Here is a 12,649-nt window from a genome sequence, read left to right as displayed (position 1 = left end):
AGAGCCAGCGGTTAAAACACACCTACCCAAAACCCAACTCAAAAAAAAAGAAAGAAAGAATGAATTCAAAAGGGCTGGGCCAAAGTTTCTGACTGAAATTAATTTGACTGCGAAAAGTGATAAAACATGCAGACACTTTTGGATGAAACGGCTTTCATGGAGCGCCGGCGAAATGGGTGAAAATATTTGCATAATATATGCAGAGAAAATGAAGTTTAAGCAACACTTAAAAAATTAAATATGGTCTTAAGAAGAAAGCCATAATGATTAGTATCAAGAAAAAAAATGAATAAATTTGTTTGTTAAATACAATAAATTGCATTTGTAACTTATTTTCTTTAATGATATGTTTTTATAATGATGTCTGGTAGTTAAATTCATTAGCATACCACATATGGCCTATTAATAGTGTTAATTTAACACCATCAACATTGAGATACTTTCAAAACGACTACAATTGAAACTTAAAATTGTTTACAAAACTGCAATCCACGAACTGCAATCAACGATTTGGCCTTTTGTAATTCGGCTTGATCATGAAAGTTTTCACTTTCTAAGCTTTGGCCAAAAAGGTAAATAAGAAACCCAAAGGGCCCTTCATTCGTTTCCGGATTCGACTGGAAAAAAGGTGTTAAAGTCTTCGGCATTTTGTTTGCTTAAAATGCTGCTAATTAAATTGGGAAATGCGCTGGATTGTTGATTTACGCCGTCTTTGTAAATGAAGTGTGCGAGTGTAGCTCAAAAGAGGGCAGATTAAAAAGTTATAAAATTGTGAAATGCGAGCTCAAGCTTATTCTTAAATTTCCCCCAAATTCATTAACCCCTAACACCATTAGAATCGCACTCTCTGCACTCCTTAGTGAGTTTTACCAAGCGTGAGCTGGCCAAATGACTCTTTCCACCTGACCCATAAGTCAATAGTGGCAGCCTGCATCTCAAGATTATTTACGCTCAACTAAGCCGGGCTCAAGTGGAGTACTTAGGCGGCTGGAGAATGGGAATGGAAATGGATGCGAGTGCCGCCTGGTCTGGTCTGGTCTGGTCCATTTCCACTGGGATAGCCATTACCATTTGCATTCGGCATGCCGAGCACGTTTCACACTCCCAGGGTCATAAATGACCGACCTGACCACGGCTCTCAGGCATTAGAAAGCCGAAAGCCGAAAGCCTAGTGCCGAATGCCGCCTCAGAAAGTGCACATGCAATGCATTTTATGCCCACCTTGTTCTCGTTACGTTAACGCTTCTTCGAGTGCCTCGAATCCGTAGCCGCCAAGCCCAACTGAAGCGCTCAAAAGTGCATTTCACTTTCCCAGAAATCAATAAAGCCGTGATATTGAAGACGCCCCACGTCCCTGATGAATGCGAGTGAGAGTATCCATTGCTCCAATCAATCATAAGCAATTAAGTCTTACACTAAACAAAATTATATAATATTTTACTTAGCTAGATTGACAGCCAACCCACGAAACAACTCTATGCAGTCATGATAAATAATAAATTATAATTTAAAGAAGAGAGACTATAGCACTTAAGATTTTATAGCTGAGAAGGAAAAGTTGAAAACAATTTAGATTTGTGTCCAATTATGGTAATACCTCGCATCTCATTGATTAGCGCATAAACCGAAATACGTTTTTATGTGATTTTCTCCCTGCTTTATGATTTGTGTGCGCCTCCTTACGCGTAGTTATAATTTTTATGGCCCATTGTGGAAAGCCAACCTCCTCCCGAAAATTAAATTGGCGCCCAACTAGGGGCACAGTTTTCACTCTATGCTAAGTGCACCATTATTCTGGTCCGCTCATGAGAAAGCTGATGGGAAAATCCATTTGCAACTCAATTGGTGGTGAGCCGAGATGGAAGACGGTAGTTGTAGTAGTAGCCAGTGGATGTCCAAAGTCCGATGGGTCAGATGACAGATAGCGAAAGGATTGTCAACTTTCGAAATGCCATAAATAAATGAGCCAGGTAAATAACAACTTAATTTCGCCGTCGCATTTGCATTTTTAGCATACTGCCGAGCATATGAATATAGTATATTGTATATTTTCTCACCCATTTCACCGAGTCAGGTGGCTGTCTCAATATCTCAACCGCTTATCTACCCGTATCTCCATCTCTGGGTGTTTTCCGAAGTTTGGGAGTTTGGGGGTCTTGGGGGTTTGAGGTTGGGGGTTTTGGCATGCTAGCCGCTTCCTCAAATAAATCGCACAGCATTTGCATGTTGAGAAACAATTTCTCAGGTCGTGTGTTCCGTCTTGTTGATCTGGCCGGATTCGATTAGATTGGATTATCTTGGCCCAGAGTTGGCGGAGGCCTTTGATATGTACAGCCAGCGTAGCCACACGACGATGGTCATAATATTTTTTTGCGCAATTCGGTTGTCGTCGAGCGGCTTTTTCGACGCGATTTATCGATCGTTAAGTAAATGCATTAATTTTTCTCACCGCTCGTGGCCATGTTTGCAGCAGTAAGGAGGCTCTCAGCATGAATATTGTGCATTTTTCGGCCAGCATTGATTTATATTGCCCAGTGGAAAACTTAATTCCCAGCTTGTCAATTAATTATGGCCATGTAGATGTTGTGGCCTTTAATTTCTCACTCAATTCGGCGGCAATTGTCGAAATGGCTGACATATTTCCGCGCAACAACTCTATATATATATAAATCGGCTCTTTATAGCCAGTTCGATTTGTTTACCCAACTGATTAATGTGCGGCTCTTGTTTATTGTTAGGCAAGCTTTTCCACTTACCTAGTAGCAGAGCGATGGCTTTCACTTGACAGCAATTGCAGTTGATCCTCACAAAATTTGGTATTCAAATTGGGTTGAAGACATCGACCAGCTCAGACAACCGAATGCAAAAACTCTTAATTAAACAAAGTCTGTTGAGTGCCGAAATCACTTGGTCTTCAAGTGTTTGGCTTGAACCAAAAAAAAGGCGGTTAGATTTAGTGTTATTTGCCATCAGTTTCTTAATGGTTATTTTCCCCAGTGCAGCGTGCATGACAAGGAAAACCAATTTGAGCCAACACCTCGCACTTGGCCAACATTCTAAGTATGATTACAATACAAGAAGTATGCTTTAATAAAGCCAGCCAGAAAATTTGGCAATCGAATGCGCATGCATTAGCCAAAATGCTGCATAAGATTTGGTATCCAAAGTACCAACAATGCTGGGCCCCAGATTTTATGGGCCAAACCGCTAACGATTTCCATTAGATAGATGCCAAATGCAAAGTGGGCGATTTTTGCGGGCGCTTTTGAAATGCCAGCGCGTTTAAAATCGCGCAGAAACTTTTGCATGCGATTCGCTAGTGCTTGCAACTAAATGATACTCGAATATATTCATCCATATGCTAGATTCGTGATCATAAACATTTGTCATGGATGAATAATGCTGAGTGGTGTGTTTTGTAATGATTTCAAGGTTTAGAGGGCGGTTCAATTGGCGATGCTTAATTTATGTGAGATATCTGAAGAAGTAGTTTAATGCTAACAATTTAAAACGATTTATTACTAATACTATGTACTCACTTGATTTGGTTTTTTTTGCGTACACCTTAACTACCATGATTGTTTATTGAAATTTAATTAAATCTAAATGGCTCACGTTTTCTTAGTTGAGCTTAAATAAATTGTCTTAATTTATATAATTATAGCTTTATTGAATGCTTAGCTTCAGTATGATCTTAATAATTTCCTCAATTTAAGTAATCTAAAATGGAATCTTAACTCCTTTCGTCTCCATTTTCAATTTGGCCAGCTTTCAATGCAATTAACATGGCTGACCCTCCGCTGGGTTTGCGTTGTTTATTTTATGACATTTAAACAATTATTTTTCAGCACAAGCAACTGTTGTTGAAATATCATTTGATTCAAGCAGCCATTTGGCCGGGCCCACACCCTCATGGTGTGCAAGTGGCCAAAACGAGTCTTGGCCAGAGCAATTGAGATTGGGGGACTGGAGTTGCTGGTGGTGGTGCTGCATTTAGCTGGTGTCACAATGTCTGGGACCGCCAAGTTCTTCGACACTGTTGCTGTTCTCGCAAAACGCCCCGCAGCCAAACACGAGATGTATATTTTATTTTTCATAATTTAAAACAAAAAAAAAACAAAATACTTGGCCAAAAATGCATTTTGATATGAACCTGCTTTTGTTGTTGCTCCGATGGCCGAAAATCGAATTCTTGAATGAACCATTAATCTTGTTGCCAGCTCGGTGGAGCCGGTCATTAAATACCGTCGCTGTAATTGCAGTGCAGACACTGGAAAAAAATGTTATATACATATGAACAACAAATTAGTTAATTTAAGAGAAAGAGCTTCAGCTAGATTTCTCATTAATTGGGAGATGTTAGCTCAAAATACTTGAATTTTGTTATTTTATAAGCCCATTTTAGTAGCTACTTTTTTCTCTCTGTGTGAGCCTCGTTGTCTGCCTCTGCGATTTTCGGAGTTTCGGTTTCGCTTTAGTTTTTGCGAGAAAATTAATGCGGGTTTGTCATATTACAATTACTGCCTTTTTCTGGCCCGGCTCTGTGGCAGCTGGCATTATTACACCTGCGCCTCAATGGGACTCCCCCTGGGGTTCCAGCCATTTCGATCCGGTTCGATATTGGCGGCTTTAATTCCCTAACGCGATATGGTTTCTGGCTAGTACTGGGTCGGTCAATTGGCCCGTTCTGCTCATTTGTTTAAGCCACTGGGAGCGGCCAAAGTTCAGCCAAAACGGTTGACAGTTCATAAGTTTTCCAGCATGATTTGTTCCTCTGAAAAAAAATTCGAAATGTTGGTGTGTTCTCACGATTGTAATTAGGCAGAAATTTAAATTGAACTTGGTACATAATATATATTGAGCAATTACGCTAGATTTAAATTGGTCATGTGGCATATAAAGCAAATGACCTTTAAACCATAAAAAACCTAAAAATATCTTACCAATTTGTTATGATATCTGAAAAATGCCTATCAAGTTGAAGTAGTAATGTAAGCATGTCCAATAACATTATGATCGCATACCTTGTAATGGCCATTGACCTGTGTTTCCCAAACAAATTGCACTATTTAATGGCATCCTGTTTCCATCTCACCAACTGCGATAATCTCCATCCAGCAGTGCAAATTTTATGTTGCTTTTTTCACGGTAGCCACCATGGCAACTCCTCTGCACAGTGGACAAATTGCCGAGCGGGCAAAAGTGAAAATCACCTCTTGAGATGTGTGTGTTTTTTTTCAATTTTCAAATTTTCCACAGCCCCCATGTATGGCAGGCATAATTTGTTAATTATTTTCCTAAGCACAGCTCGTGCGCCGGCTACAACTTAATCAACGTGATGGGGCCAATTAAAACGCCGCCGCGGGAAGCGATAAGAGATCCCAGACCCCACGACGAACTAGTTTAAAGAAAGCCTTTCCACCAGTGAAAGATAGAAAGGAGGGGTTGGATGGGGACATGGTCTTGGTCTCGGATTGGATTCGATTGGATTGGATTTTGTTGGGTTGGGTTTGAGTGAAGCGCATCGAAATGGACCAAAGCGAACCGCAGCTTAATTACGATGAGATCGAGGCGGAACTCAGCCCACGGATCAATAGATCCGCAGATCGATGGATAGCAGATCAGCGCCACGGAATTCCCCAGCTGATCCCGATGGCTTGAAGATCCCAGATTGAAGCCTGCCGATCACAGATATCCACAAAAGGAGAGTCTAGAGAGTTTGTCAATGAAATGGATGGCACATCACTGAAGAAATCGTCATTCAAAATGTATTAAAGCTGACTCGCTTACAAAAACAACACATTTTAAATATTCAAAATTTAAATTTTATTTTAATTATTTATACGTTTTCAACATCTTTTCTGTGCATAAGTAAAAATGTAGTAAAAGGCTTGTGGAAGTTGTCAGTCGGTTGACAGTGGGCAGACTGGATCCTCCAGCGGAAGTGGGCGACTCGTAGTCGTGACTGAAAGATCAAGAACTTGCAGACATCCACACATCCGCTGGAGGAAGAGAACCAGAGCACTCAGACATCCGCGGGCGTTCCAACTTGTCAGTTAGGTGACTTGTCCAAATCACAATCATCTAGCGGCCCAAATTGAAAAGCACCAAAATCGGCACTCTTTTTTGCTAACCAAACCATAATTTCAGCAAGTTTGTTAAACTTCTAATCGATGATCTGAGAAAAGTTCGATCCCTTGAGATGCGTTGCTTTCAATTAATATCCTAACCGTCTATTGCCGACCCTTTTTGGTCCTTTTGGCTGGCTCCAAAGTCCAAAGCTCCTCCCTGGGTCCCAGCCACCTGCCCGTCAATTAATGGCCTCCGACTCCATCCTCGTCTGGCGGAGCCAAGCAATACCAATTTCATCTTATTATCCCACACAGAACCCAGAAACTGGTTCTCAGGTTCTGTTTCTGTTTCTGCTACCCATTCCGGCCTGGAAATCACGTTTCTGAACGTTTCTGTGCCATGTCCAGTCTCTCGGCCTACCCGAAAAAAAAACACAAATTATATCGGAGGCGAAAACCAACGCAGACAGAAAATGATTTGCAGTTCATTAAGACGAAACCCCCCGATCCAAAAGGAGCCAGAGGAGACTAGACGATGACTAAGACCTCGATGGAGTTGCCTTTGTGGCGCATGTGAATGAAATTGGTTTCGGTTTGAGTCCCGACACGATTGGACAGCAAGTAGGCTTTAAAAGGCGGAGCTGCACTGAGAAAAAATATGTGTATGTGTAATAATGTCTCAAGCAATCTATTATTTGCTCCAAGCAAGCCGAAATAATAATTTGTAAAAAAGATGTGATATTTACTCATAAAACCATTTTTGATCCTTCATTTCACCATTTTCACAGCAAGTATGGATATTTGGGTTCAGGTCTTTATATCAGTTTAATAGCATAATTTCTTCAAGTGCACTTCCTAATGGAACTTTTTCAAAGTGTGCCCACCAATCCAGGCTGATCTTGACATGATAATTATGTCTGGATCGGGTGGTAATGCTATCCACTTGATAAGTCTGACAATTCCTTGGCATAGGGTCCACAATGAGGTGGGATTTTTGTGCCTAGGAGTAGCACCTCGTTGGCTCTAAATTTGTGGCCATTTGAACGCTTTCATCTTGGGATGGCCCACACATGTGACCAATGAAAAGTAACGCCTTTGCTTTGGGGCCTGATCAACTTTGACGAATGCCGTTCGAAATGTGCACAGAGAGAAAAGCCATACTATTTACAAAGTTTATAGTAGTCTAATACGAAATTGTTACTCTTAGGCAGTAAATACCCCAACATAATATTTTCTCTGCATATTAACTTTCATCGTTGATAAGTCTGAACTCTATTGGCATACATATACTTTCTTGCAGCAGCACCGCCAGGAGTCGCAGTCGCCGGATTACCACCATCGCTATGCGAGCAATGGCAAGCTGCCCCGGGCGGCGGCACTGTCTAGCAATGGCAATGGATTTACCACCGGCACCACGCAAACGGTTACAGTGGATGTGCATCACCAGCTCGGCGGAGGAGGAGGTGCCGCCGCCGCGGCCAAGCAGTTGATGGCCAACGGCATTGGCAGCGGCATCAGTGGCCACAGTCGCAGCAGCAGCCTGAGCCACAACATCCATGCGGCGGCCTACAGCGAGCTGAGTGCCGCACCACCGGCCTTTGCCACACCGCCGACGCGTAGGCGGTTCTTTAACCACAAGAATCTGCGCAGTGCACTCACTGGAGGAAGTGGCGGAGGATCGGGAGTCGGCGGTGGTGTGGGAGGAGCTGGAGGTGTGGGCGGCGGCCATCGACGCACTGCCTCCAATGGGGGTTGTCCCATTGACACAGCATCAATCCTGTCCGGAGGTAAGTTTAGAATGAAGTTCAAGTGTGGGTCAGGTTGAAAAGGTGGCATTCAAAACTTGAAAAGCAGTGGGGAAAGCCACTGTAATGTCTGGAAAGGAATGGCATTCCCATAACATAAAGATAAATTCATTTATATAAAGAGTTAAGGAGCACAAAACAATCTCGAAAAAGAAATTCTCACCCAGCGCATCCATCACTAGATCATACTCATCAGCATCATCACCGCGACAATCAGCCGGAGGGAAAGGAGACCAATGCCCTCAACACATCCACCTGCTCGGACTCGGCAGTCACCAGGAGGCGGCGTAAGAACGTGAGCAACCACAACCTTAAGACCTCCGCCCGCCATGGAGCAAGTAGCGAGAATCGCCTGAACAGGCTCAGTTTGGCCGGAACGTCCGTCTATGCGGGTCATTTGTCCTCTTTGGTCTTTGGCAAGATCAAGTCTCTGTGGAGCGTGAACTCCTCCAATTCCAGCGAGGCGGGACTGAATCAATTAGCAGGCATGGATACGAATCTCTTACGTGCATCCTCCTAATTCCAACAATTCTGTTTGCACGCTGCATCCTCATTGTCGATCATCATTAATCCAGATTTTGTTCTAATTCTTTTAAAGATTTTGCATGCTTTGTATTTTAAATTTAATAATTTCCTAACTCAACATATCTAATATTTTATACCTTGTCTTTCTTCTCAAAGGAAGCGACACTATTGACCACCACTCCTCCTTCCTCAATGAGAAGCTGCAGAAGGATCAGCTCCACGCCCGTCTCGGTCTGCTGCTCAACGATCCCGGCAGCAATGGAAACAGCAGCAGCAGCGGAAGTGGTTGTGAACCCATCTCGGCCCATTCTACCACCAGCACTACGAGCAGCAGCGGCGTGGGAGCGGCCAGCACCACCACGAGCGGTTCCTCGCAGAATGTCAGTCCGGAGCAAACGCTGGCCAGCGGAGCCGGAATGCTCAGTGGCAGCCAGCTGTCGGTGGCCACCAGTCATGGGGTCAAAGAGGATGCACTGAGTCTGTGCGGCAAATTCAAGGCTGGCTGCTCCATGCTGCACGTCTACGAAGCATTGCCCAGCAAGAGTCGCAAGGGAAATGTACGTAGATCGACGCGTGGTCAGCAGGGATCCAGTTCGAGCGCATCGGCGGCATCAGCAGTGGGATCCCGGGTGACAGCCTCCAGTTTGGCGGCTGTGCAGTTGGCCCTGAAGCCACTGTTCTTCGAGGTGCCGCTGCAGGAACCGGATCCACCATATGTGGGTCGCCAATGGCTGGTGCAGCAGTTGTCCAACATCCTGCTTGGCACCGAGACACGGGTGGTGCTCATTAACGGCCAGCCGGGCACTGGAAAGACGGCGTTTTGCCTGCAGCTGGTGGAGTACTCCTGCTTTGGCCGCCGGCAGATGCAGGATGATCCCGATGGCATTTACAGTCAGCTTCAGTTGGGCGCCCACTGTGAGCGCATGCGCGGACTGGCCTCCCACATGGTTGGCTATCACTTCTGCCAGGCGGACGCCAATCTCACATGCCAGGTGCCCGATTTCGTGCACTCCCTGGCCGCCCAACTGTGTCAGGCGCCGCAGTTAACCGCCTACAGGGATTACCTGCTTTCGGAACCGCATCTCCAGGACATTCTCAGTGTGCGCGAGTGCATCGCGGATGCGGAGAGAGTAATGAAGCTGGCTATACTGGAGCCACTGGCTCACCTTCATCGGGCTGGAAAGATTCCAGCCAAAGTGGCCGTCATCGTGGTGGATGCCTTGTGCGAAGCGGAGTACCATCGTCCCGATCATGGTCACACCATTGCTAGTTTCTTGGCACAGCTAACACCACATTTTCCAGCCTGGCTCAAGCTGGTAGCCACTGTGAGGACCCAGATGCTGGAGCTGGTGAAGGCACCCAGCTACACACAGCTTACCCTGGACAGTTGGGCTAGCAGCCAGGCGTTGCAGCAGGATATGCTGGATTACATAGGCGCCCGGCTGGCAGATAGTCCGGAAATTCGAATGAACATCGGCGGCGGAGGAGGCCAGAACTCGCAGTCGGGCAGCCAACCGCAGACGAAGTTCGTGTCCCATCTTCAGTCCCTGAGCAGGGGCTCCATGCTGTACGCCAAGCTCATCCTGGATCTCATTGCACGCGGCCAGTTGGTTATAAAGTCATCCAGCTACAAAGTGCTGCCGGTCTCACTCGCCCAGATCTTTTTGCTGCACTTCAACCTGCGCTTTCCCACCGCCCGTAGCTTTGAGCAGGCTGCTCCAATTCTTAATATCTGCCTTGCTGCTCTGTATCCTCTGACGCTGGACGAGATCTACTACAGTATGGAGGCACTGAGTCACGGACGGGAGGCACTCAGCTGGCCGGATTTCATGCAACGCTTTAAGCTGCTGGATGGATTTTTAATCAAGAGGTTGGACAACACGTACATGTTCTTTCACAGCTCCTTGAGGGAGTGGCTCATGCGTCGGGATGAGGGGGAGTCCAATAAGTTCCTCTGCGACGCCCGGCTGGGTCACGCTGGAATCGCTTTCCGATTATCCCGCCTGCAGGCTCCATTGTCACCTCAGCTCACACTGGAACTGGGTCACCACATGCTGAAAGCACATTTGTACGGAGGAACTAGTCTGACGCTGCTTTCTCCGCGGGATTTACAATCCTATTGGTTGGCGGGAGCTGCGGATAACATTTCCTCCTCGCTGGGCGCCCTGCGAAATGTCTACAGTCCGAACCTAAAGGTTTCCCGACTAGTTCTCTTGGCAGGAGCTTCACCGAATCACCGCACGGATTACATGGGTGGAGCTCCGATCCTTTGCATAGCTGCGCATGAGGGAATCCTTCCCATGGTTAGCCTGCTCCTGGAATTCGGTGCCGACGTGGGTCTGACCAACAGCCAGGGCTGTACTCCATTGATACTGGCCGCCATGCGGGGCCACTGCGACGTAGTGCGTCCATTGGTGGCCGCCGGCAGCAGCCTCGGTCAATTGGACATCACGCAGCGCTGTGCTCTAGTTCATGCCGCCCGGATGGGTCACCTCAGTGTGGTCAAATACTTGCTCGCCTGCGACTGGTCTCCACGACCGCAATCGCAAGATGTCACCAGATCGGTGGCTTTGCAGCAGGCGCTCATTGGAGCTGCCGCGCAGGCTCACTGCAAGATCCTGGAGGATCTTCTGGATCTCAATGAGACCGAGTTTGACCTGGACGTGAATGGCATGGAGCCAAGCAGTGGTGAACTGGCGCTAACCGCCGCAGCACGTCACGGATGCGTTGATGTCGTAGGAATCCTAATCTCCCGTGGCGCTCAGATCGATGCAAGGAATCGGCAAGGATACTCGGCCCTTTGGTTGGCTGTCAAGGAGGGTCACTGGAGCGTGGTGGAGCATTTGCTGCAACGTGGAGCCCTGCTAGATGAACCATTGGGACAGACGCGCAAGACGCCGCTAATGATTGCGGCGGAGGAGGGACACCTGGAGCTGGTCGATCTGCTGCTGGCGCGGGGAGCGCAACGAGAAGCTCAGGATCACGAGGGATTCACGGCACTCAGCTGGGCCTGTTTACGTGGCCACTTGGCGGCGGCCAAGACGCTCATAGAACACGGCTGTAATCGCCACCACGAGGATCACAATGGACGCACAGCTCTGGATCTGGCAGCCTATCAGGGAGCCGCTAGCCTAGTGCTCTATATCCTCGAGCAGGGCGGCAATCTGGAACACATCGATGTCCATGGAATGCGTCCCCTGGATAGGGCCATTGCCTGCCGCAATATCCAGGCCGTGCAGGTGTTCCTGCGCAAGGGCGCCAAACTGGGGCCGACCACTTGGAGCATGGCCATGGGCAAGCCGGAGATTCTGGTCATACTACTGAACAAGCTGCTGGAGGACGGTAATGTGCTGTATAGGAAAAACCGCTTCCAGGAGGCGGCACATCGCTATCAGTATGCCCTGCGCAAGATCTCCGGACTGGAGCAGTTGCTCGAAAGGAATGCCATCTTCGCCCAGCTGCGTACCAATCTGCTGCTGAATCTGTCGCGCTGCAAGCGAAAACTTAATGTAAGTACCCAAAAATATGAGTTGACATCTGGATATTTGACTAACCATATCTGCAATTCGCAGGAACTTGACGCCTCCATAGATTTGGCCACGCAGGCGATTGCCCAGAAGCCGCACAGCTACGAAGGATACTACGCCAGGGCAAAGGCGCGCATGGAACTTGGTGCATTGAATGAAGCACTTGTGGACGCCAATGAGGCGATGCAGCAGGCCGCCCAAAGCGGTGTGCTCTGCGAAGTGGTCGAGGTGCTGAAGCGCATCCAGACCGAGCTGCTCACGCGGATCAGCATCAGCAGCGAGGATCAGACCGGCAGGATGTCGAATATCGGTGGCGGGGCATCCGTCACATACGAATCTCATCATGAGATCACCGATTTGTAAATGTCGATTGTTGTGTATTGTTTTACTCGTCGTATACCCTTCGAATTAATCACTATTCCTACTTAAGAGCTACCCTAGACCTTAATTTTTGCTATTTATTGCCTTCGAATGTTTTTAATTTAAACCCACTGAAACTATCTTTGTAATTTCTTTTAAAATTGTCTTTTTAATTGTATCTGCGCATGTAAAAATTAGTTTTATACTCTGATTTAGCATAGGCATCAGTTCTTATCCATAACGAATATTAAATAAATGCGAATTCTTTTAAGATTTAATAAACACATTATTAGTTTGATATTCGATGCCGACTTTTGGGGATATGCTCGGGCACTCTGGGCTAAGATTAAAAAACATTCTT

The 12,649-nt window shown here is 46.5% G+C and overlaps 1 protein-coding gene across 5 annotated transcripts in view; it reads left to right on the top strand.

Annotated features, from left to right (window-relative positions):
• LOC6605389 (protein TANC2) overlaps positions 1-12,572 on the top strand; it is a 47,714-nt gene extending 35,142 nt beyond the window's left edge. For 3 of the 5 annotated variants that reach the window (XM_032719141.1, XM_032719144.1, XM_032719143.1), the window contains exons 5-7: positions 7,372-7,858; positions 8,558-11,910; positions 11,974-12,572. In XM_032719141.1, the coding sequence (XP_032575032.1) occupies positions 7,372-7,858; positions 8,558-11,910; positions 11,974-12,291 (4,158 nt within the window). In that variant the 3' untranslated portion in view covers positions 12,292-12,572. Of the gene's footprint in view, positions 1-7,371; positions 7,859-8,058; positions 8,362-8,557; positions 11,911-11,973 lie in introns of all 5 variants that reach the window. The other 2 variants (XM_032719146.1, XM_032719145.1) reach the window with 2 other exon arrangements.
• Positions 12,573-12,649: the final 77 nt, after the last annotated feature.

Source organism: Drosophila sechellia, chromosome 3L, assembly GCF_004382195.2.
Source record: "Drosophila sechellia strain sech25 chromosome 3L, ASM438219v1, whole genome shotgun sequence".
NCBI classification, from domain to species: domain Eukaryota; kingdom Metazoa; phylum Arthropoda; class Insecta; order Diptera; family Drosophilidae; genus Drosophila; species Drosophila sechellia.
Note: the sequence above shows the minus strand (reverse complement) of the source record. Positions and strands in the feature narration are given on the sequence as shown.